The sequence below is a fragment of the Sceloporus occidentalis genome, unplaced genomic scaffold (genome assembly GCF_023333645.1).
Source record: "Sceloporus occidentalis isolate IW3139 unplaced genomic scaffold, rSceOcc1.0.p SCAF_5, whole genome shotgun sequence".
In the NCBI taxonomy this organism is placed as follows: domain Eukaryota; kingdom Metazoa; phylum Chordata; class Lepidosauria; order Squamata; family Phrynosomatidae; genus Sceloporus; species Sceloporus occidentalis.
In genome coordinates this window covers 141,761,512-141,787,120 of record NW_028316985.1, presented here as the reverse complement: position 1 = coordinate 141,787,120, position 25,609 = coordinate 141,761,512, and the positions used below count along the sequence as shown (strand labels likewise).

At 39.6% G+C, this 25,609-nt stretch overlaps 1 protein-coding gene across 4 annotated transcripts in view; it reads right to left on the bottom strand.

The window, feature by feature from the left end:
- The window catches only part of SH3D19 (SH3 domain containing 19), an 83,216-nt gene that overhangs the window by 41,437 nt on the left and 16,170 nt on the right, over positions 1-25,609 (bottom strand). For 2 of the 4 annotated variants that reach the window (XM_089525688.1, XM_089525689.1), the window contains exons 2-8: positions 19,836-19,948; positions 18,680-18,719; positions 7,319-7,359; positions 3,518-3,558; positions 2,422-2,464; positions 631-778; positions 54-261 (exon numbers count right to left, since the gene is read on the bottom strand). In XM_089525688.1, the coding sequence (XP_089381814.1) occupies positions 54-261; positions 631-778; positions 2,422-2,464; positions 3,518-3,533 (415 nt within the window). In that variant the 5' untranslated portion in view covers positions 3,534-3,558; positions 7,319-7,359; positions 18,680-18,719; positions 19,836-19,948. Of the gene's footprint in view, positions 1-53; positions 262-630; positions 779-2,421; positions 2,465-3,517; positions 3,559-7,318; positions 7,360-18,679; positions 18,720-19,835; positions 20,059-20,169; positions 20,457-25,609 lie in introns of those variants that run through there. The other 2 variants (XM_089525690.1, XM_089525692.1) reach the window with 2 other exon arrangements.

The window sequence follows — 25,609 nt, the reverse complement described above, 5'->3', positions numbered from 1 at the left end:
CCTCCCTTTTTTTAGCCAGCACAGATTGCTTTTAATAATCAAAAACAAAATACCTGGAGTGCTTTTGCATTCAGAAAGAGCATGCAGATTATTTTTCACATTTACGCTTGGCAAACTTTTGATTATCTCTTCTGGAAAGTCAGTCTGTGTTGAAGATGTAGCAGTACGTCTAGAATAAGCAGCGGTGGCAGCATTATTGTTGCTGGTTGTGTTGACTTGTACTTGATTGATTTCTTTGATTACCTGCTCATATGAAGGAGGCTGCAAAACAAAAATGTTATGCTGAATTATAGAAGACATAGTACAGTTGGCCCTCTGTTTTCATGGGGGATCCGTTATGGAACCTTCGCAAAAAAACAGAGGCTTGTGCAGATTCAAGCCCCATAGGCTTGAATGGGGCACGCCCCTGTGCACACATGCCACTGAAGATAGCCGAGGTTGCCTCTCCAGGGATATTCAAGTTCGTGGATCTCAGATCCATGAGTTAGGAGGGGCAACCGTATATTGTAACTGCAACATTTCTGGAAGTACAGAATTTTCTTCCATGCCGTTTGTTCATTACAATGATTAAAGAAAGACAGTTATCACCATATTGTACCATGTACATTAAAATCAAACCTGTTTCCTCACCTCTGCTGGAACAAGCTCACTTGTTCTCCAAATAGCCTGGGTGTGAGATGATTGAAATACTAGCCCCTGTTGAGGGACATGATTTCCACCTGGAAACCAGGAGGATGGCCCAAGTGGCTCAGCTGCAACTATTGTGATTTCAGGGCGTCTGAAAGGGGAAACAATACAAATATACACCAAGGTTATATCCTTAACTACTGAACTACTTGTAGACAGGAAAGGTAAATATTGTCTGACTTCCTGAATTTTCTTGATTTCTGTTTACTAGACAACACTTTCCATCATTTGCAAAACATCAGGAGCACATTCACTGTATGTAATTAAAGCACTTTTACTCCACTAATTGCTATATTTCTGTCCTATGAATTCCTGGGATTAGCAGTTTAGGGACGGGAATTTAATCAGAACTCTCAGTTAGAATGTTTCAGTGCCTCAACAAACTACAAACTTCAGGATTCCAGAGGATTAATGCTTGATAGTTAAAGTTAGAGCTATTTCTATTGTAATAATGTAGAAGTCTTACATTCAAAAATGTTTTATATTAGGACATACAGAAATAATGGTGATCTGAAATGGTTTGAAATTAAGACTTGAATGTGAGAACACTTTTTAAAAAGTTAACAGAAAGCAGAAGAGAGCAATGGCTGAAAAGAAAATCAGGAAAAAATGTGAGCTACAGTAATACAGTCATGGCATGTGAATGCTCATTATTTGCCTCTTGACACACTTTTTTATTTGCAGATGAAAATGGTGAATTAAAAAAGCTATTCTTCCACAATCTTTTTAATGTATGCTTGCCAACTGGCACATTTAGGAACAGGTGGAGTTCTTCTTGGTTAATTCCAAGTTATTAATATGGAACAAAAGTTTTGCAAAGCATGCATGAAAAAGCAGCCAACATGTTCTGAACTGTGGGGAGCTTTAAAGAAAGCATAAGAAAGGAACTGAGGGCTCTACAGACAGCCCTGATAGAGCGGCATCCTGCTGGCCCTTTTAGCACCAGATCTGGGCTGCAGCAACCACATGCTACAGCCCCGATCCAGCAGTTTGCTGCTCTAAAAGAAACAGCAAAATGCCACTCCTTTTTAGACCACCCTTGCCACAGTGCAGTGCATCTAAACGCTGCACCAAAGAAATAGTGTGATGCCACCTGGCACGTGATTGGGTGGGTGGTGTGACACCAGCATTGGGGTGAAGTCGGGGCATGTGCTGTACAGTCCCCATGCCTCCACTCCATCCTGATGCCGGCATTTCTTGCCAGTCTGTAGAGACACGAAGTCTTCCATTTTACAGTGAAGCATTCTTTCACCATTTTAGACCAGTGTATTCTCTGCTGGAGGAAAAATGGTTTTAAAAATAAATGTTATACACATCAAGCAAACCAGATCATTTTGCCTCAAAATATGTTTGGGAAACAAAAAACAAAAAAAAAAAGGGGGGGGGAATAAAATGTGAGTACATATAAAATGGGACCAAATGTGAGCCAGTATTGTGGTGTAGTAACTAGAGAGTTGAAATGAGGTTTACGACATCCAGGATCAAGTCTCCACTCAGTCATGAAAAGTACTGGATAAGCTTGTGCCAGCCACTCCCTCTTAGTCCAATTTATTTCACAGGATTATTCTAAAGAATAAGTGGGGAGGAAAGTCATATATACCACCCTTTGCTCACTAGATAAAAGATGGGATATAAATGAATTTGATATAAAAAAAAATGATAATGATAGCTCTGTTAGATATTAATTCTTAAATTAGCAGAAAAATGAATAAAACAGCAATGATCCCATCATACCTTCTGTCTCTCTGTTGTTCACTATGGCCAGATGTCCGAGAAGCTAGTTTAAAGGGGGAAAGAGGGGCAGGGAAGTTAAATTTGGACTAATACTAATACAAATCTTACATATCAATTCCCAAATTTTTGCCCCGTCATTGAAAATAAATTATTGTTGACAAAATCTGATTATCAGCAAAACTGTTCATTAAAAGCAGCGATAACTAAATTAAATGCACAGGATATTTCTAGAAGCTAGTTCTTGAGTTTCAGTTGTTGAAGGACATTTCTTTGTGACTGGGATTTTAAAATTCTCACAAGGTATATTTTACTGTTCAGAAGAGAACATGAAATAGAGAAATCCAAAATTGGTTGGCAACACAATATTAACACATAAGTCTATGTCTTGAACAAGCAGGTTAGTAGCAATGAAGACACAACATCTGGATGAGACCAAGTAAGCTTACAGGATAGATCATTCATCAGAAAATAGAAAGAAAATCTATGTGCATGCAAACATATGTGCCAATGGAATTTCTTCTAAATAAATAAATGGTGCACTTTTTTCAAAATCAGGCATCTCTGTTATGTAGTTTGCAGTTCTTTTTAATGCTTCTGTCAAAATATATTCTTGCAAATTAAAAAAATGTGGAGCAAAACAGTGATGGTTCCATCCACTTGCTTTGTTCTTATGAGGCCCTTCCTAATGCTTATCATGTTCTCCAAAAACAAGCAGAGCGCTGGGATGGACACTTCCAATTAGTACTGCACTGATTCCATGGGAAGTCCTAATAGACTTCAGGCACCATTACCAATATTAAACAATTATGTTTATGTTAGGTAGTTAGATTTTTAAAGCATTTTCATTAAGCAGAATGAGTCCAATATAGCCTCCACTCAGTATATTTTTATTAGCATTATTAAACTTTTATTTGAATGTAACCTTTCACATTTGTCTTACATAATTAAAACAATAAGCAATTAAACCAGGAGGAGTATTCCTGCAGCAAGGTGATCTTGTTTTCTAGTGCAGAAACAAAGTACCCCAATTACACCATTGTGGATTCATAGTAGAAATCAGTAAAGCACCAGCCGGGAAAGGATAGCAGAGACATACCTCTTCCACGGGGCATATTTGATGTGCACTATTCATGAGTGCTGAAGGAAAAAAAGAAGGGGTTACAGCAGAGGAAGAGAAAGGGGAAGGAAAAAGAACAAACAGTGCGAATAGTAAAGATTCAAGGTTAGTCACACAGAAATATCACAGTATTTTCCCCCACAAGGTAAACTCCAGCAATGGTTTTATATGTCTCTTCTACAATTTAGAATAAATTCATTCCTGGTTTTTATTTAAAAATCAGCATGTTTTTATTTTAAAAAGAAGAATTAATCTGCCTCAGTTCTTTATGCTTTATAATAGGGAAATGATGGCCCTTTATATATTTCTGCACTACAACTTCCATCATTCTTAACTATAGAGCCAATTTGAGGGACTGTGGAGTTGCAAACTATTAAGTTTTGGATGCCACAGTTGCTCATTCCTGCTTTAATGAATTCCTAGTAAAAAAAAATTGATCCCTCCAGATTATTCCATATTGCTTATCATATGTGGTTTCTGCTACTCTTAAGTATCACATTGTACAGGCCTGTACAACATGAAAATCCTGTTTTTAGTTTTATCTGCAACATGTTCTATCCATCTCTTCATTGTTTTAGTAGGTTTTAAGTTTCGTATTAGAGCTTCTCCTGTTGGCCTTTTCTCAGGCTGAGGCATTCCTGGATTTAAAGAAGGATTTAAACACATTTCTTTTATCCTGTCCTACAATCTTATACTCTGATGCTTGTAAAGTCAGTTTCTCTCTCTCTCTCTCTCTCTCTCTTTGCCCTACAGCCTAGCTGGCATTGATACAGAGAGATAAAAGCTAAAGATTCAAGATGTGTCTTAAATGCTGATCTATTCCTTGGTGATTGTATAAGTACTCATACCCTACAGGGCATGCTCCCAGAAAACTGGCCATGATCCAAAGAACTCTGTGCCTTTATTAAAACCACTTCTATTTGCAAACCAAGGCACTGTCTTTCCCCCCTCTGTCCCTTCAGCTCTTAATACTACTTTGAATCACACAATAGAAAGTTATCTTTCCTTCAATCTCTCATCATGTCATTTTAAATTATAGGTTGCCCATTCTTTGGGACTGTTCAGTTATAACATTATGGGAGAATGATCAACATCTGAGGAGAGTTTGCAACACAATATGGGTCTCCAGTATACTCATTTTACTTCCTTGTGTTGATAACAGGGATAGTTTACACAGTATCTCCCTGGACATTTGATGCAAATAATCCCTACTACTTCTCAAGATTCATCAGGTGCTTAAAGAGACATTATAATTAAATAGAGTCCAATCTACTCATCATAAACAAAATAGCTGGGGAAAATTTACTTTGATATGATTGAAATAGTTAACAGGAAATTTGTGGAACATGCAAAATATGGTTAGTAAAAGGCAATAACTTATTTAGTGGAACAAAAAAATGGGTGGAAAGAGAAAGGGAATTCCACATAACCATGTACTTTTGGGGCAGGGAAAAGAAAAGCTGAAATAAATATTGGGAGACTTTGGAAACAGTTTTTGAAATGGGAGTGAAAATGGTGAGGAACAGTTGCATTTTCCTAATGTCCCAATGGGCGCTGCCCACCTCCCTCCTGACTCCGCCCACCTCCCTCCTGGCTCCGCCCTCCCTCCTATAAATGGAGGAGTGGGGGGGAAGGAGGAGGAGGCAGAGAGAGAGAGAGGGAGGGAGGGGAGGAGAGAGAGGGAGAGGGAGGGGGAGGGGGAGGGAGAGAGGGAGAGAGAGAGAGAGAGAAAGGGTGGGAGGGTGGGAGGGAGAGGAGAGAGGGAGGGAGGGGAGGAAAGAGAGAGAGAGAGAGGGTGGGAGTGAGAGGGAGGGAGGAAGGAAGGGAGAAAAAGAGAGGGAGGAGAGAGAGAGAGAGAGCCACAGCCACTGAGCCAGGTGAGAGGTTTGTTCATTGGGGGAGGGGGGTTATACTACCTGTGCATTTGTGGTTTGAGACAGTGGCATGCATTTTTCCTGTGTTATGGCATTGCCTAGTAGCTTCTTGCAAATATTGTTATTATGCGGCTCCGTCCCCGGAGGGTGGAAACTCCACCCCTGACATGTGCCTCTGCCCCCCGATAGTGGAAGCTCCGCCCTGGCATGCGGCTCCGCCCCAGAGGGTGGAAGCTCCACCCCCTGTGTGCAGCTCCACCCCCGGAGGGTGGAAGCTCCACCCCCGGCTTCGGCTCCCCAGTTGTCTGAGGGACAGCAACCTGGCCCCCGGCTCAAAAAGGTTGCCTACCCCTGGTCTGGATTATGCATCCACGCATGGTGAGAGCAGAGAGAGGAAGAGAGTGAACAAAGGGCATTAAAGTTTATTGACCTCCAGAAAGGGAAGGCTATGGGGAAGTGACCTCTTCCAACAGTCACACTGATCAAAGGACTATAGAGCTATGCATCACTGTTCCTATGTGGAAGACATCACCCCTTCTCAAGGAAACACAGAGCTGCATACAAGCATTGATGCTAATACTCCAACACGGATGACACAGCAGAACTTGCTCTGTCATCCAAACATCCTCATAAACTATGGTTAAATCTTAACTATGAAGATTATCGCACCGGGGTTAAAATGTTCCCCGGTGCGTTCTAACGGGGGCGCGGACAGAGCGTGACGGGAACATGATGGGGCCCAAAATGCGAGTTTACTGCACACCGGAATGCCGCCTTTGCCGCCGGGCGTTCCCATTGAGTTCCAGAGGGTGCCATTTCTGGGAACTGTTTCAAAGCATTCCCAGAAATGGCGTCCCCTGGAACTCAATGGGAACGCGATGGGAACGCCCGGCGGCAAAGGTGGCATTACGGTGTGCAGTAAACTGATGTTCTGGGCCCCATCGCATTCCCATCATGTTCCCATCACGCTCCGTGCGCACCCATGCGTGGGCACGTTTGAACGCACTGGGGAATGTTTTAACCCCGGTGCGATAATCTTCTATGTTTAATTGTGGGGGGAAAGCCACTTCAGACCATGGTTCAGAAAAATGGCCCTGTTCTGTAAACTATACATATGATGAATCCTATTTTAGGAATCAAACAGTGCACTAAATTGCCCACAGTGGAAATAGGAGCTTCTGATCTCCTTCTTGCACCCATGCTATAGAGAAGGATAGAAGGTGAAGTGCCAGCTGAGCTTTGTTCTCACAGAACACTGAACAATGAATAAATGCAGTCATTGTTATGTGGATTAACTTGTTTGGGGTAAAAATATATACTATATAAAGGAAATAGAGAAGTAATATATAACATATTTCTAAAAGGACCCATTTCTGTATTGCTACTCTTATTTAAACAGTTAGGAGATCACATTTTTTTATTTATTCAAAGCTTTGTGTAAAGTATTATATATGTAATATATTTGTATAATGGCTATTAGAATAAAATTATGATTTACTGACTTTGTGTATTAGTATTATTAGATTATGCACCACCAGTGTATTGAAGTGAAGATTATATCCAATTTACCTACATAGTTTGAATGTAAATGTCATAAAATTCAATTTAAAAACAAATCAGATAATACGATGTTTTGTTGTTGACTATTTCATGAAGGAGGATTATCTCAAATAGAATTACAAAAGAATTCTGGAATTTGAGACACATACAGCACAAAATGGAGATAAGAAAAATGTTAGTTTAGCAACAGCTTATCAATATCTACAAAATGTGGCTTACCACACTGCAAAATAAATGAATTTACAGTCTGCTTAATGTAGCTATAAACATTTGTCTAATTTCCTGCAATCATGAAAGTTATATGCCTTCTCAAAAGGTAGATAAAGCAGTCTAAAAGTGTACTTACTTCTCTTGATTGCTGCTTTAATAGATGACAGGGGGCCTTGGCTTGGGAGAAAAAGAATAAATAAAGTTTAGTACCCATTGTCCAAAAAGAGAAAAACAAAATAGTTTACAATCATTTATGAAGAATTACAGTACTTGAAAAAAGATTAGGCATTCCTCCATGACCACTAGCATATTAAATTGTCCATTTTGTTTCTTCTAGCTAAGTGAAATTTCTAGTTCTATAAAAATTAATTTCAAACTGCTAAGTATTCAGCCACATATAATAAAAGCCAAGACATTACCAAGTTGACAGAATTGCAGTTTAACTACTTTTTTAATGGATTAATTGCTTTTGAATTGTTGAAGTTCATATTGCCTTCTGGATAAAGTCTGGAATTTACAGCAAGACTATGGTAACATTGCCTAAACAGATATTGATCTAAATACATATGCACGTGACAAACAAATAAAGGTGTAATACCATTTCCAGTGTCCTATTTTTATTAATTATTGCATTCACACTTACCTGTGTTGATTTGGGGCAAGAAAAGCACAGATGTACCCAATCCTGTGCATTAGAAATAGATCTTATGGAGTTCAGTGGGACATGTTTCCAAAGAAAAATAGATAGCCAGTATCTTTAATTGTTTTGATATATGGACAAAATAATTCTTTCTATTTGGTTATTAGAGCACAGCTGCAATGCCTGGAGGTTTTTACTCACATATACAAAGCAAAGTTTTATCACATCCCAAGTTGCAGTATATATGAAGAAGCAGGTTTGGGATTAAACACAATTGCCCAGTCCAGTACACAATGAAGCCTGAATCCAATTACTGCCCTCAACTAGAGTAAACTCATTAACACAATGGGATTTATAGAAGTACTGTATTGATTTACCTTTCAACAGTTGATTCAATAGATCTACTGTAATAGAGAGTAGCAACTGGAATTAGGCCTAAATAGAAAGGTTTTATAGCATAGGTTTATTTGATTGTACTAAAATTCTTTCCTGCCACAGATTCTAATAACTGGTAAAGATTTTCTACATTATTAAATAGTAAAGCTTTCCCATATTAACATTCAGTAGTGATAATCCATAGTAAGAATTAGCATGTGAAGAAAATATTCAATTGAACTATAAGACCCTTTCAAGTTCTTCTCTGTAATCATGGGGCCCATTCAGATTATACAGTCACAGGACTATGGCCCAAAACATACTGCAGAAATAATCCAGTTTTAGACTGCTTTAACTGCCTGGGTCAGTGCTATGGAATCATGGGAATTGTAGTTTATTGTGGTACCAGAGCTCTCTGACAGAGAATGCTAAAAATCTCACAAAACTAGTTTCCAGAATTCTCTAGCACTGAGCCAGGGCAGTTAAAGTAGTCTCAAACTGGATTATTTCTACAGTACGATTTGGACCTATATTGGCATCCTATGGCATCCTAGGGACTGTGATTTGGTGAAGCAGAAGAGCTTTCTGGCTGAGAAATCTGAATATCCCTCCTAGTGTTACAAGGTTTTTGTGACTCTAATACAGAGTGGACCCTTGTTATCCACTGGGGTTTGGTTCCAAGATCCTCTGTGGATAACAAAATCTGTGGATGCTCAAGTCCCATTAAATATAATGACATAGCACAATGGTGTCCCTTATAAAAAATGGAAAATCAAGGTTTGATATTTGAAATTTAAACTTTTTTTTTAACATTTTCAAACCATGGATGCTTGAATCCGTGTATAAAAAAATCAGTGTATAAGAAGGGCTGACTGTATAGGACAACCCTTCTTGTCACACAACCAGCTCAAGACTAGGTAGTACACATGCAGCTGGCTTCAAATCTTATGAGAGGAGAACACCTTATGAGAGTTCTAGGATTCCATGAAATACGAGATCTCATGGGAGCCCAAAATCTCACAAGAGTACCTCTTCTTGTGAGACTTGAGATGGCCCTTTTATAGGTCTACTTCACATGGACCTCTCTTAGACATCTGTAGAACTGATAGTAAGAAGATGCGGTTGAGCTATGTTCACAATGTATAGATTCTGTCCGAGGCAATTGTGCTGTATACTTAAAAGTTCTGGGGTCAGTTTTTTATAATGTGGCTTGTGTCTACTCTTTCCAAAACTGGATGTAAGCTGTGCTTACAAAAGACTGAGCCTGAAGCATTCTGGCAGCTGGTACTCAGTCGTCCTACTCTCAGCTCTACAGGAAACTGGGAAAGTAGCACATGAGACATGTGTTCTACCTTGCCTGCAAGGAGAGGGAAGAAGAGAGGTGACACATCAACCATGCCCCAGGGGTTGGTCTGTGGGGAGAGTGGCTGGTGCCTGCTTTCAACAAAGAAAAAATTAGGGGTTTGGGCCTTAATATAAGGCTTGACTTTAACATTCCATAAAAACAAGACATTCCATTAAAAAAGGTATCTTGGGAATCCTAACCCCTCCCTATACTCTAAACTGCAGAATTCCACTGGACTGAATGCATATATTTACAGCTCTATAACTGCATAGTCTAAGGACTGAATTGTGGGGACCTTATGTTTCCATCATCCATGTGTTGAGAATAATGTCTGCAAAGGAAAGTCTACTGTACATGCATAAGCTCTTCCATTATCTGTAATTTTTTACATGCAGCAGGCTTCCCCTTACATAACCCCCTTTCCAGACATATAATAACAGCAGAACACTCTTCTGGTCTACAGGCAAAAATCAGAGCTATAGCCTTACAGCTGAAGTTGACTAAAAATGAGCGGCTCATCTTCCTTGATTCTCTATGCTTTCCCGCCCTTGGATCCTCCATGGATACTGAGGGCCGACTGTATATGAACAGCACTTGGAATGGAAATCTTAAATTGGATGGCCACCTCACCTACTGTTCATTGAGCTGCACTGTCCACCTTCACTATACTCAGCTCACCCCAACTCAAAACATCTGGTTACAAATCTCACAAACACACCCTTGAGTTGTGACAAAGAATGGATGGCTGCCTTATCTGAAATCGGAGGCAGCAAACTGAGGAGAACAATGCATTTTTATACAGACCTATCAGAAAGGACAAATGGAATTAAAGTGAAGGACTATATTCTTAGGTCCAGTGTGGTGTAGTAGTTTTGAGAGTTGGACTAGCACGCAGGAGACCAGGGTTTGAATCCCAGCTATGAAAACCCACTGGGTGACCTTGGCAAGTCACATTGTCTCAGCTTCAAAAATGGCAATGGCAAACCCTCTCTGAAGAAACTTGCCAAGAAAACTCTGTGATGTGGTCTCCATAAGTCAGAAATGACTTGAAGGCACACAACACTATATTCTTGGATTGCAGAATATTGTGGAAGAGGTCTCCTGAAGGGGAGGCCTGCATGGAAAAAACAGAGCTCCTATCACATAAGAGGTAACTGTCCACTAGTGACAAAATATACTGTGCATGTGCACATGGCACTTTTGATTAGCCCAACAAAGTATTGACAATATGTTCAGAGGTGATAGGCTCAAAGCCTTACTAAGCTCATTCTCTGAGGCTACGACAGCCCCTGCCATTGCTTCAAAGCCGGATATGGACAAAACAAGCTGCCCTCTTTAGTTCAAAGAAACAGGATATAGGGCAAGAAGAACCTGAGAGAATTCAGTGCTTTGCCCAAATTGATCCCCATATACAACACCAGTCTCACTAAGGTGTCCTTGGCCTCCCAGTGTGAAACTCTCATACGAATTATATATTTTCTACTATATGCTTATCATTTAATGAATACAAATTTAATGTTTAAAATTAGGACCTCTTCTGCAAAAAAAATCAAGTTATCATTATTTTCAAAGGATTTTCTTTGGTGCGGTACATACTGCCAACAAGCGGCGTACCGGTGCCGATTCTAGGGTTAGGGACCGTGCGGCAACCACACGGTCCCTAACCCTAGAATGTGCGGGCAGCGTAACAATGGTGTACATGGGCAACGCCATTGTGACATAAGCACCGCATGGCATCCGCACGTCGCTTATGTAATGAGTGCGCCATTGGCGCACTCATTATGTCCACCCTGCGGCAGAAAAAGAGCCACTTTTCCCATGTTCTTTTTCCTCCGCAGGGAAGCCATGTGGTTTGGCGGCTGCAGCTTCCCTCTGGAGGAAAGTAGGCTGCCGGCAGACTGCCCTTTTCACGCGGTCTGTCCCAGGCCTTTGTTTCATGAAGCAAAGATGAAAGTTATAGCACAGACAAAGCTTAAATGTGTTATTTTTGGGGAGTATGAATCCCCAAGTCAGCATAGTCACTTAATTTCTAATCCCCCAAAATGTTACTCTTCAATTGTATGAGCTCAGTAACAAACAAACAAACAAACAGTTATAGACCTCCCCCCCCCCCCGCCCCCATGGCCATCCGTGGTATCCTCAGCACTCTTTTCCAGCACCACATCTCAAATGAGTTGATTTTCTCTCTCTTGGCTCTGTTTTACTGTCCAGATGTGATGAGGAAAACAATGGCTTAGACAATCCTCATAGTTATGTCTTTATATTTTATGACTTTTCCAGTTATTTCTTAGCTGCTCTTCCCAATCCTAATCTTCCTCTTATTTCTTGATTGCAGTCACCATTCCAATCAATATTTGATCTAAGGAATGGGAACTCTTTGACTATTGCAATGTTCTCATTATCTAGAGTGAATTCTTGTAGATCTTCCACAGCCATTATTTTTGTTTTCTCAACATTCAACATTAAGGCACTTTCCTCCTTGACATTCTTCATTAATTGCTTGAGTTCTCTGTTGGTTTCTGCTAGTAGTATTGTGTCATCTGCATATCTTAGGTTGTTACTCTGTTACTCTAAGTCCTTACTCTATTAATATTAAATACCAAATTTAAATATTAAATACCAAAACCAACCCCCCCTCCAAAAAAACCCACCCACCTAAACCTCACTGCAAGTTCAAAACCATCACAACTAGGATCCATGTTGCTTGATTTTCTTACAGAGAGATTTCTTTCTTTCTTTTTCTTTTTAAGGAGTGTTAAAAGATACATGGGAGACAACAGCTTTAAAACAGAGACCCGCTTGGTCTGAAATGCCATTCTACTCTAACCAGCTCATAAGCCCATGTGCTGCTTCCTGCTACATGCATAGACCAAGCCTTGAAATGCAGGAAAAGGGATCTTTAACCTCTTCCACTCCTGTTGTTAACAGACACATACTCCTGACATTGTTTTCTCCTCATTTATCTCAGCTGCTCAGTCCCCAGTACGAGTCAAGGCACATGGGAAAAAATGCTGCCAAAACATCTGCTGTGTTTCACATTGTGCAGGAGGGGGTGAAGCAGCCTTCTGCCTGTGTTGGCTTGTGCATAAATGAGTCACTGGGTGGTTTTCTATTCCTTCCACTCCTGCTCGGTTCTAGCCATGACCCTAGCTAAACATTAGTTTGCCAAGCAGAGTCATAAGCCATTGTACATCAACATTTTTCTCTTTGCGCATAATGGTGCATTATTTTACATGTGTGCTGGCTGTGATCTATCCACATTAGTTTAGCACTTAAATACCGGTTCACATAGAGGGGCTGGCTGCTTTGATGCTTCAGCATAAAACATTAGCCTGCACCCCTTTCAACACTGTCAAACAACAACAGTAATCCACAGAATAAAAGCTTTAAATTTAGACACCACATGTTACATACCAACAGCACTAAAAAAGAGAGAGCCAAGAATGCTTGGGCATGCCACTAGACGCATCTCAAAAACAATAACAACATGCTCACATTTGGTGGTCCTCTCCCTCAATCCTTATGAGAAGCAGAGAAGGAAACCCCAAATACTTTGAACAACAAAAAATGTTAAAGTATTATAAAACTATTAATGAATTTATTTCAAGCTTTTGGGGGGCAGAGCCCAACTTGAGGTGACCTTATCCACAAGCTCACATTGTTAAACCAACCAAGCAGCCAAGTTTCGACCTTGTACACAGACCTTCATCTTTAAGGAGCTACAGGGCTTTTTTGTTTGTTTGTTTCTCTACAAATAACCTACTTACACTCTTCTGGAATTTGTCACTATAGATACTTTTAAGATTAAAACGTCTGTAGAAAACCAAATTATGTTTCTGCACAGTAACAGATTGTTCCAAGTAGCTGCTGACTCAGTCAAGTTACATCCTTTTCAGCATTAGAAATCCCAACTGATGATAGTGGCCTTGAAGGCTATGTGTTTCACAGAAATTCTAAATTAGTATAATACAACCACACCTCTTCTAAACTTGCTTTACCAGATACAGCAACACAGGTTAGCAAAGTTGTAATAATGAAATGCCAAACTTTACTATGCAAACTGAAGGACTACATTTCTATCATACCATGCCCTGGAAGGACTTCTCACTGAAAAGAACAATGCTTCTAACAAAACATAGCAAAACACTCTTACATCCCTATTTGAAATTCAATTTTTAAAAATGCAGTTATCTAAACTCTCATTGTATTGATTTTTATTTTCTTCATCTGCACATAAAGTATGCAAAAGAAGATCTGGAGGCAGACTGAAATCTTTAGCCTGAAGTAGCCCAATGAACTACAGATAAACCAGTTTAGGCATCAAGGAAGTGGGAACTCCCATGTATCTTTTAACACTCCTTACAAAATCACCATGTAACAATGTAATTCTTATTGTTTAAATGAATGTTAAAGATCAGCAACCAAAAGTTAAATCCAGAGAAGCCAAGACGGTAAGTCTGTATCAGTATTTTAATATCCACAATCCACCTACTTACATTTAAGCTAAAACATGTAGGCTGCACCCTACATCTTCTAATAACACAAAGCAGGCCATAGGTGATCATGCCAAAGTCTCTAGAAATTTTCATGTTTTCCTTTTCAAGAGTAACTCAAGAAAGATTTCCTTCTGTTGCTCCTCCTATTTTGATTTCTGTTGTTGGAAAAGAGGCATATGGTGACATTATGGTGTGTGTGTGTGTGTGCATGTGCCAGAAGCTGTGAATAAATGGGATCTAAAGTTTCCCCATTTCCCAGTATGCCCAAGAAGGGCTATGTAATTTTGGTAGCTAGTGTCATTTATTTCTCTCCCAGTGCAATAAGTGGAAGATTTTTTTAAACATCCCCTAAGAAATGGGGTAAAGAACAAGCATTCACCATGACCACCAGTTTTTATCCTGTTGGCGTTAACCCAGCAGGACTTAGGAAAAGATGGTTCTTTCAATTTCACATGCTTTCTCACATCCCTTATGATTATTCCATTTAATATATTATCAACAAAGACTTTAGAAAGCACCATCCTAAAATGTTAGCTGCTGGAAGTTGTCTCTCTCATGATGTGGGAGAGGGTAATTTAATAATCTGACTTGGAAATACTTTACCTTTTGTCTTTCACTTTCTGCATCCCTAAATTGCAACTCTTCATTCATTTTAATTATGCTTTTCAAACAAACCTGCAGTTATTTGAATGTCATCTGGACTAGATAATAATATATGTTCTGTATTATAAGCTGTATCACCATGTAGGGAATCACAATTCCTTTTTGTTCTGTAAAACAACATGCATCTCAAATAAAATGTTGGAAGCGGAATAGAAAATGACTATAGCATTGTTTAGTGTTCCTTCTTTTTAAAAAATAAATCTGAATGTGTTCAAAATTATTTCAAATAGACTTTCCTGAATATTTCCCTTAAAAAAACAAAAAAGATTGGTACAAAGTAACCTTCTTTTTATATTTTGAGTTTATTTCCATAAATTATGTAGTATTTCATAGGGTTGAGGGAAAACCTCACTTTTTGAAGATACTCTTCCCAAAAGTCTTCCAAAATAAAAACTTTTTAAAAGATCTCTGAAAAGAAAGTTAGGGGGAAACAGACTGGTAAAATGCAGCATCTTCCTAGCGGCTTGGGGTCATGGTGTACGTGTGATGCACATCCACAAAATGCCAGGAAGATGCCATGAAGATGCTGTGAAGCTGCCCCACCGCACACATGGTGGCAGTTTTTAGTTGCTCTGGCAGTGTGATTTTCATATGCCACACGCCACTGGAGCGCCAAAAAAACTGCCACCACAGTGGCAAAATCACCTTTTTTCTGGGCAAAAAGGAATGACTTTATACCACTTCTTTTTGTACTGGGAAAATGCCAGGTTGGGGCATTGGCGTGGTTTGGGGTTGCGGTGGTTCCGTGCCATGCGGTTCCATGGCGGCCCCAATCCGGCTTTTTTCGGCCATCTGGTTTGGTCCTTAGTAAAGTTAAGCAAAAAAGACAATGAGCTTGTCATTCCTATTTTCAAATGTGACAGTTTATTTTAAAAATGTTTTATTCAAAGTACTTGTCATTTCTTTAAAATCATATCATCATAATCCAGTTCAACAGCTACGCCAGATACAAAAGATATAAAATAAGTACCTGCAAACCTTAGTGAATAGTTGAAAGCTTTAAAGAGACTGAACACAAGCATGTTTAGGCATTAACTATGCAACTCTACTCAACACAGAAGAAGAGAGTGTGTGCTAACCCCTATCTTTCCAGTCCCATTGCCTTCCTGAGCTTGAAGGGTGACAGTTCTGAAGTAGAGAACCTCAACTATCCATGGACTCTCGAGTTAGAACCCTGATTCTTCAGCCTTGTCTTCCATGCATAGAAGATGATGGAAATGACAACAGAATGGGAGGAGAAAACTTACTGTCACCTGACATGTATAGTAAACATACACAATAATTGTCAATATAGTCTCTGTGTCGCATTTATTTCCATCTCATGTTACACACTAGCATGACAGAAACAAAATTAAGGAGATGTTTATGAGCAAATTTGATTCTCAATGCTTGGAACCATCATACCACAATCAGGGTCAACCCACACAGTTAACCACTGTGGACAACATGGCCTTGACTTATACATGAATTAATGAATATGGAATAGTGAAGTTTTTCACTTGAAGACACTATTATGGTAAGAGCAAAACTGTCTCCTACATCACCCTGTATAGAGCCCTTGTTACTTTTTGACTTGAAGAGTCTCAGCACTTGAGTTCTATTATTTATGTTATGACAGACCTTAAATGATGATAGGAGAAAACAAAACAGTTTGAACCAAGATCCCAAATGTAACTGGTAAGATTACTGTGTGCCCTCCTTGTGTACCAAAGGTACACCTGACACACTAGCCTTTGTGCTACTGAGCATTTTATCATACACAGAATCATTCTGATTGTCGTGGCTGGGAATGGGGGGGGGGGGGGGAAATACCCATCGCAAGCCAGACTGCTTCTTTAAGAAACCTTGTTTTCTTTATAAACCTGCTAGTGTACATGGCTTCTTCATTCTTTTGCTTTGAGTTTAATAGTCTCCCTAGCATGGCAGACTGTTTGCTCCTATGTTCTCATAATCTGTATGATCTGGATTAATCCTTATAGAATGTTATGTATAGAAACTTGCTCTTAAACAGGAGACGTACATAGCCAATACAAAACAGAACAGATGTGTACAGTATCTCTTGGTTGTTTCTACCATTCCTTTTTATTCTTGTCACTTGCTTCAAAAAACAGAGAAGCCAGGGCATCACTTGCATGCTGTGCAGCAGGAAGGCAACCTGCTCCAAATACTTCATAGATGCAATGGCCAAGATCCAATAAACATGCTGGCACAGTGCAAGCCTCAACCAGCACACATATGCTATTACTTGGAAAGTGGGTAGAAGATGCTCTTCCTTTCCCATCCATTCAATGTGAAATAGCAGCTGTTGGGTTCAGGCGCACAGCTCAGTTGCCCTTTTACATCTTAGGGGGAAAGGAACAGATTCTTCCCCAGTGTAAGGCAGTTCCTTCTTCCCCATACGTGTGACAGCAGTTGGACTACAGCAAGGTGCCCTTCTGCAGCAGATCAGTTGAGGAGACAGAGCTGTGCTCATGAGTGCACTCCCCAAATGCTCCCCTGTGCATTGCATAAAGAATGACAGGATATGTCTTTCTGCAACAACACCCACAATATGTATGCCAGGGGTTATCCTTCTGTATGTCACTGAAAGGAGTCTAGCCTTTGTATTACAAATACATGGAGATTAGAATGTAATTTAGCATTATCCCATTAGCACTTTTAAAATAAGCCCTGTCTAAAAATGCGTCAGTCAACACCTGGTACAGGCAACTACTATGAGATGAGGCCAAAATGAGTTCACTGGAAATGTTGGGAAGAAGTCAAATTTTACTTGGGCCCAGAATTAAGTAGAGAAAGGGGCTTGGAAATGGAGATGTCAAATAAGTCCGATCCTCAGTCTAAGAGTTCCATTTATTATCATTGCAAGAGAGAGTTTAATGATCAAGCTAACAGTATGTGAACAGAGAAGAGTTGAGTACAAAATTGTAGAAAAAAGAAAAAAGACAAGTGTAGCAAAATTAAAGACACAAATGTCTAGCTATCTAGACATTACAGTCTGAACACCACCTGATAATTTATCATAAGTAAACAAACAGCTCATATAAGAAATACTGGGTTATGAAAAGATCTTATTGTGCAAAATTCTCTTTTGATTTAGTCAGTGTGTGTTATGGAGACACATGGTGTTGAAAACCAATCTCTAAAGATTAGATACAGTGTTAAACTTCACCAGAAGAATTCATTATTTAAGGTGTTAAACTATACAGTCCGTCCTTGCCTTACGCGGGGGATCCGTTCCGGATCCCGCCGCATAAGGCGAATTCCGCCTATGCTCGAGCCCCATTGGAAAAAATGGGGCTGGTGCGCGCGGGGCGCAACGGGTGCGGCCATTCAATTGAATGGGATGCGCCGCCCCTTCCACCCCGCGCGTGCCCCGTGGCTTGAGCGCGTATGCTCAAGGCCGCGTATGGCGCGGGTGCGCTGTATAACATTTTAGTCAATAATAACTATTTTTTTTAATGTAAGCCGTTTCAGTTTTTGTACTGCAAATGAAAGATTATAATGGAAACAGGAAAATAAAAAAAAGACCACTCCTAGTCCCGATGCAATATTTAGCCAATTAGGAAAAATAAAGATGTCCAATGTGATTACCTGCACTTACTTTAGCCTGTTACAGACTGCCAAAATAAAGCTGCTTCGGGTCTCTTTGGAGGTATGCTATTTAAATGATGCATGCATCCTAAGAATCCGGAAGCTGCACCAAAGCTGCACTCCAGTGCTTAGTAATGGAGTGTGGCTTTGGCGCAACCTCCAGACTCTTAGGACCCATGCATCATTTAAATAGCATACCTCCAAAGAGACCTGAAGCATCTTTATTTTGGCAGTCTGTAACAGGCCTTTAATAACTATACCAGATCTAGGATGCAGGACTGATCTTTTTTAATACTGTATTTGATCCTTTTCTCAACAATTATTAACACGTATACAAAAAGGACAGAGGATGAATAAGTAAATAAATACAGGGGGAAAAGATCTCACCTTGATGAACGATGATCAGATTTACTTCTCTCAGAACGATCTGGAAAACAGAAGAAGTGTTAGTTTAATTTAGAATAGTTCAAGCAGGAACACACCATATTTTACCAAATATGTAAAGCTAGTCTCTGCTTGTTTTCTTTAAGAGGGTACTTTGTCTGGCAGCAAAGAAAAAGTCTGCAATTTTAAAGTTTGTTAAACATAGCCTTGTTTTTAGGTTTCCTTGTTTTTAACTTTAAACAAATGTTCATTTTTTAAAAGCAACCATCTTTTCTTTTACAAAAGAGAGAGAGCAATGGAAAAGAAAACCACTGGATTAGTCAGCACATAAAAATCATTCCATGATTCACAGCTGGCAGACTCTAGGAAAGGATGGAGGTACAGAGGGGTGGCTCCAACAGTTCATGCAAACAGACTGCAATTCTATTCTGGATTAACTCTTTCAGTGAAATGCTATACATGTATAGTCAGAAGTAAGTATCGCTGAATTCAATTACATTTATAGCCAGACACGTGTGTAGAATTGCAACCAAAGCCCCTCTAACCTTTCTTGTTCATAAATATATCTTTATTCAAGAAGACTTGAAGCGTCCAGGACAACATAACTTATACCTTTCTTGCTTGTATAGTCATCCTGCTGGAGAAACTATTTTTGCTTTTTAGAAATCCAAATACAGTAATGTACTGCATATGTGATTCGCTTCATCATTATTGGTTTTGTTTTCAAAGTTGTGTATGATAAAGGTTTTTCAGAAGAATTTGGAAGAAACTGTTCCGAGCACAAAAGCACATTATGTTTACATGTGAATTACACAATATTCTATTGCTACAGATTTTAATAGTCTGTTTGGTCTTGGTTTTTAAAATAACTATTATTTGTAATAGCTATTTTAGTAAGTACTGTAATTTAAAGACTATTTCCCCACTAAACACAGGGATTCTTTCTAGCTTTCTTGTTTGTAGCTTGTATAAACAAATACTATTTTATGTGTCTGATTATTTATATTAATTTGTTTCAGTTTGCACCCTTTTCCTGTATCTGAAACCATCGCCTTTTTAAAAAAGAAGCCTTCTAAAACAGGAAATCCTGAACCATAAAAGCTGCCTCACCTTATTTCACAAACTGAATTTAAAATAGTTCTTAAGTTAAAGAACTTGCCTTAATGATAGATGACAACAGGCGTACACACACACACGACACAGATGTAATTTATTTCCAGTTCTGCTGTAGCCTTCTGTTTTTATTTAGTAATTCTTTGTTATTGTTTTGTCCTATTTCCAATAAATGAATACACTTTCAGTTTAGCAACTGCAATATTACATACATATCACAGCAGTACAGTGTATTACGTTTTGCATTGCACTGAATTTCATCAAAGCTAACATACAGTACAACAACATATAATTATTCCCACAAGATAAAAAAAGTGTACCCAGCATATAAGAAAAAGTTTCCTCCTTTTCCATACAATTCAGTCTGTTGATCACCTTACCTGAGACTACAGAGGAACAGAGAGATGTTTCCTTTCAAACTGTTTTCTATTGGATGCTGGAAATGTGTATTCAGATATGTAACAGCAACAAAACAAGAGAGCTTTCCAAGTAGTACGACATCAGAAGTGAGAAAGAGAAATCACAGACCATGTAAACAGCATCGGAGAACTTCCCTCCTGCTTCTGATTGGCAGCTTCATCGTGGCCTGTCTCAGAAGTGGAATGCTGTCATTCAGGAAGTGAATGTTATTCCTTTTTCCCTTTCATTTTTTACTTAAACAGGAAATGGTTCAGAAGGGCTTGCATAATTTTATTGCTTAAAATAGGATGGGGAATAGTGTCCAACATACAACAGTGTTGAAATCTTAACCTTTTAAAAGAAAACAATTAAAAAAAAAAAAGAATTGCTCTGTAAACAGAAAACCTGCCTAACTTAATATATTGATGGAAGATGAGGCATACTAACTTTACTTTGTGGAAAGATAGAAAGACCTCATTTTTAAAGAGCATTATTTCCATAGTTTTTTGTGGGTATTTGGTGCTATGTGGCCATATTTTTTGTGTACCTGAAGGATGGGCTGGGTTTTACTGCAGTGGCTTAACTCCTTCAGATTTCTTTCATGCCATGTCTCTGGGCTTCTTTGAAGCATGAAAAAAATCTGAAATAAGGCCCAGGCCTTCCTTTCGGTTCACAATAACATGGCCACATAGCTTGAAAAACCCACAGAAAACTATGGATGCCGACCATGAAAGCCTTTGAGTTCACACTGGACATTATTTGCATTTTCAGTTAACCAACAGGATAATAATTATGTGAAAATGGAGGTGTTAAAACTGTTCTTCTTCCACAACTTGCTTCTAATATATAAAGAGAGAGCTGGATAAGGCTCAGGCACATAAAAATGTGAAGCTGACACAAAGGAATCTTAAATATTTTTCCAGCTCTGGAAAACAAATAACGTTCTTCAACAAAGAAAGCTCAGCAGTGGCCAACATTTCTTGAAAATGTGTCATCGGTCAAATCATGAAATAGTAACACAGTATATGCATACAGAAACTCCCCCTCCTATCACTCTCACCACACTGACTTCCAGAAGCAAGGGACAATACTGCACTGGATAGTCAGGCAGATAAGTAGGCAATATTGTTCCCCAGCTAAGTACACCTATTGTGTATTTTGTGCCAAGATCACTAATTCACAAGCTATGCATAATAATACAGTTGGCCCTCCATATCCACAGATTCTGCATCCACAGATTCAATGAGACACAGATTGGATTTTTAAAAAAAAAATTCCAAAAAGCAAACCTTGGTTTTGCCATTTCATATAAGGGACACTATTTTATTATGCCATTATTTATACTGGACTTAAGCATCCCCAGAGTTTGGTATCATGGGGAGTCCTGAAACCAAACCCCAGCAGATAACAAGGGTCTATTTCTGGACACTGGGGCAGTGAAATAAAATTGGGTATAGAATAGTACAGTGATGGCCACCTTTTGGGGTCCACGTGCCGGGGGTAGAGCTTCTGCCCCCAGAGGCAGGGCTGCATGCTGGGGGGCAGGGCTTCCACCCTCCAGAGGTGAGGCTTCCAAGGCAAGACTTCTCCCCCTGCCCTTTCCCCGGCCTCCCAATCTCTCTGAGAGACAGCTAGAAATCAGGGAAGGTCTGAGAAGGGGGCAAGGGGCACGTGCCTGTTGATCCTCCTCCTCCTGCCCTTACCCCAGCCTCCAGCTGTCTCTGAGAGACAACTGGGGGTTGAGAAAGGTCTGTGGGGAGGAGGAGGAGGAGTGGGAACATGCCTCGTCCTCCTCTTCCCGAACCTTTCCTGACCCCCCAGCTGTCTTTCTGGAGGCGTATGGCACGGGTGCGCTATACTCCCAAAAGCAAACCCTGATTTTGCCATTGTATATAAGGGTCACCTTTTTACTTCCCCATTGTACATAATGGGATGTGAGCTTCCATGGATTTTGGTATTCACAGGGGGTCCTGAAATCAAACCCCAGCAGATGCCAATGGCCTCTGGAGTATTTTAGACTGCATTAACAGAATATGTTTTCATTATGTATAGAGGGAAGTATCAGTACCACTATATTCTGTGCTAGTCAGGTCTCATCTGGAGTACTGCATTCAGTCCTAGGCATCTCAGTTTAAGAAGTACATAGACAAATTAGAGCACATTCAAACAAGGGCAAAAATGATTATAAAGCGTTAGACTGAAGGAGTTGGACATATTCAGCCTGGTGAAGAGAAGACTGCGGTTAGGACATAATTGGCATCTTTAAATATCTAAAGGGCTGTCAAAGATAGGGGGTGCAGCTTTCTTTTCTACTGCCCCAAAGGGTAAGACCAGGTCTAATAGTTTTATGTTGCCGTAGATTTTGATTAAACGTTAGAAGGAATTTCTTGACTATAAGCAGTTTCGCAATGGAATCAGTTACTTAGACAGGCGGTAGGATCTCTTTGTCTTCAAAAAGAGACTGGACAGCTACTTGCTGGGGATGCTCTAACTGGAGTTCCTGCACTGAGCAGTGGGGAGGGAAGCTGGATTGTGTGGCCTATGGGGCACCATCCTACTCTATGATTCTATGGGTCTATGATTCTATAATATGGTAATGAAAGAAAAATTGGACATCAATAATCTCTATTTGGTTTAAAGCATAATCCAAATTATGGAAATAAATGATTAAATATGGTGCAATTATGCAGGGTAGGGGAGCTAAAATAATAAAGATTCCAAACAACATTAACCAGAAAAATTGTATCCTAATTGTATGGTTCATCTGCACATTTTGCCCTTCAGGTGATTAGCATGTAACAATGTTTTATTATAACAGTTTAAGTTGAAGGAGAGCAAAAGTTTACACATAACAAGGGCAAAGTCATACTAGAGAATCGTTCACTAGCAGGGGTTTTGCAGAGTCTTAATCTGAACGGTGTAGCTAGGATTAGTAACTTGGCAACTACATGCACAAAGCCTCCCCTGAAGGGAACTTTATAGCACACTTCCTTCATGCTTCTTATATCGTGCTGTTTAAAATGTTCTTTAACCACATCTTGCCATAACAAAACCTGGGATTTTAAAATCCTGCAGGGCACAGTGGCTTGAATCAGTTATCATCTGAAAACAGTTTCTTTTCAAGAATGGAATGAGAACATAGCCGGCTTGCCCAAATCTGCTGGGAAACCAGACTGGGAAGAAACAGCATACCCTTGGGCACTATGAGTACAATTCTAAACAGTACTGATTTTGTGAACCAGATTATCTCACTGTGTTGAACTCATTCTAACTGTCTTGTTACATGAAGACCTGCCTCTTGTCTTGGAATAGTTTACACTTGTTGTTTTTCTGTGCAGAACATTTTGACCCATACTAAGCTACAATATTCAAGTCAAGTTCTGGACACATACACAAGACATCTCTGTATTTGATTTTTCTCTCTAGTTTACATCACACCATTCAGAACAGGGAGGTAAATGAAATATGCTACAGGCAGAATATTTAATTTCTGAACTAGGAGCAACTATCACTTCTAGTTACCCAGTTTCATGAGAATCAGTTGCTACATATCTCAGGTACAGTACACATCTAATTCTAAATTATGTATCCCAAGACATCTATGTATCCTTCCAGCTAAAAGGAAACACAAACTAACCTTGTCATGTACAAAAGCATAGCCTGAAATGACCATCCACCACTCAATACAGAAAAAAGACAATATTAATTACTGTACCTGCAAAAGCACAGGCAGCAAGAGACAACACAGGGGAAATTATCCATAAACAACAAGAAAAAAAACTTGAATGAAATGTTTAAAGAGTGGTCCTTCTGTAAACACAGTCACCACTACATGATCTTAAGTTTTAAATGTGTGTGCTTTTTTTAAATTAAGAAAATTAATTCTTTCCCTTTACACCTGCAGCCTAGACCTCAGAATCTGTTTCTTTTGTTAGCAATGACTTTAAATCTGTAGCATACCACTTTATTCCCTATTTGTCTATGTCAGGACATCATTTTGAATAGACTGCAGTAACAGAGTTGGTAAATTATGAGGTGTTAGAAAATCTCAGCGTTTCATCTTCATACTGAATGTTCTCAAAATGTGACTTTGCCACTGTCTATGAAACTGAGAATGTAGTCAGGGATCAAACGCTCCTCCCCATCACCATTCCTATCTGCCTGCTGCACGCAAAGTTTTATGTGAACTTTCATTTACTCATTAAATTTATATACTACCCAACTGGCAAATATCTTCAAAGAGGATTACAACCATAAAAACTCAAAACAGAAAAACCAAAATAATAATACAGTCAATTTGTGTTTAAAAATTTAGCCAGAAATAGAACTAGTTATAAAAGCAAATATTTAAAGAATAACTCAAGTTACATAGCTTATCATCTAAATGTACATAATGAGGACATCAGGTGTTATTTCCCTCTTTTCAACCAGTGTTCTGCCTCTGTCCATTGCTCTCAGCTAAATTACATATGATGGTGCTGAAAGCATTCAGCTGAAAGGAAGAAAGCATTCTAGACTGAAGTGGTTGACTGAGTGAACCCAAAGGGTGCTCTCCAACAGCTCCTCTTCATTCTGTGGGATACCAGAGGATTCTGTTCTGGGTTCAGTGTTGTTCAACATATTTGTAAATTACCTGGATGATGGAATAGAGGGCATGCTTATCAAATTTGCAGATGACACCAAATTAGGAGGGGTAGCTAATACTCCATGGGGCAGACTCAGGATTCAAAATGACCTTGACAGATTGGAGAGTTGGACCAAAAGAAAATGAATTTCAACAGTGACAAATGTAAGGTATTACATTTAGGCAGAAAAAGTTAAATGCAGAGAGATAGGATGGGGTGACATCAGGCTTGATAACAGTGCATGTGAAAGGGATGTAGGAGTCTTAGTAGACCACAAGCTGAACATGAGTCAACAGTGTGATGTGGCAGTTTAAAAAGCCAATGTGATTCTGGGCTGCATCAATAGGAGTATAGTGTCCAGACCTGGGGTAGGCAACCTGCGGCCCGCGGGCCGGATGCGGCTCGGCGAGGCCTTGGGACCGGCCCCAGCCCAGTCCTGCTGCCGATTGCCGCCGGGGCCTTTGGCCTCTTGCGTGAGGGGCAAGGGGGGCAATTGTCTATAGAAGCCTCAGAAACATGCATTTATCTTAACATTTTTTAAAAAATCAGCAATTTTTTTCACGTGTCCTCCATTTTTTATTAAAAAAAGTGTCCTCCAGTTGAAAATTTTGTCCTACATTTGTCCCGGTTTATTTATTTATTTAATTTTTTAAAAAATTATTTAATTATTTATTTTTTGGCTTCGGCCCCCCAGTTGTCTGAGGGACAGCAACCCGGCCCCCAGCTCAAAAAGGTTGCCTACCCCTGATCCAGACCGAGGGGAGTAATTGTACCACTCTGTTATGCTTTAGTTAGA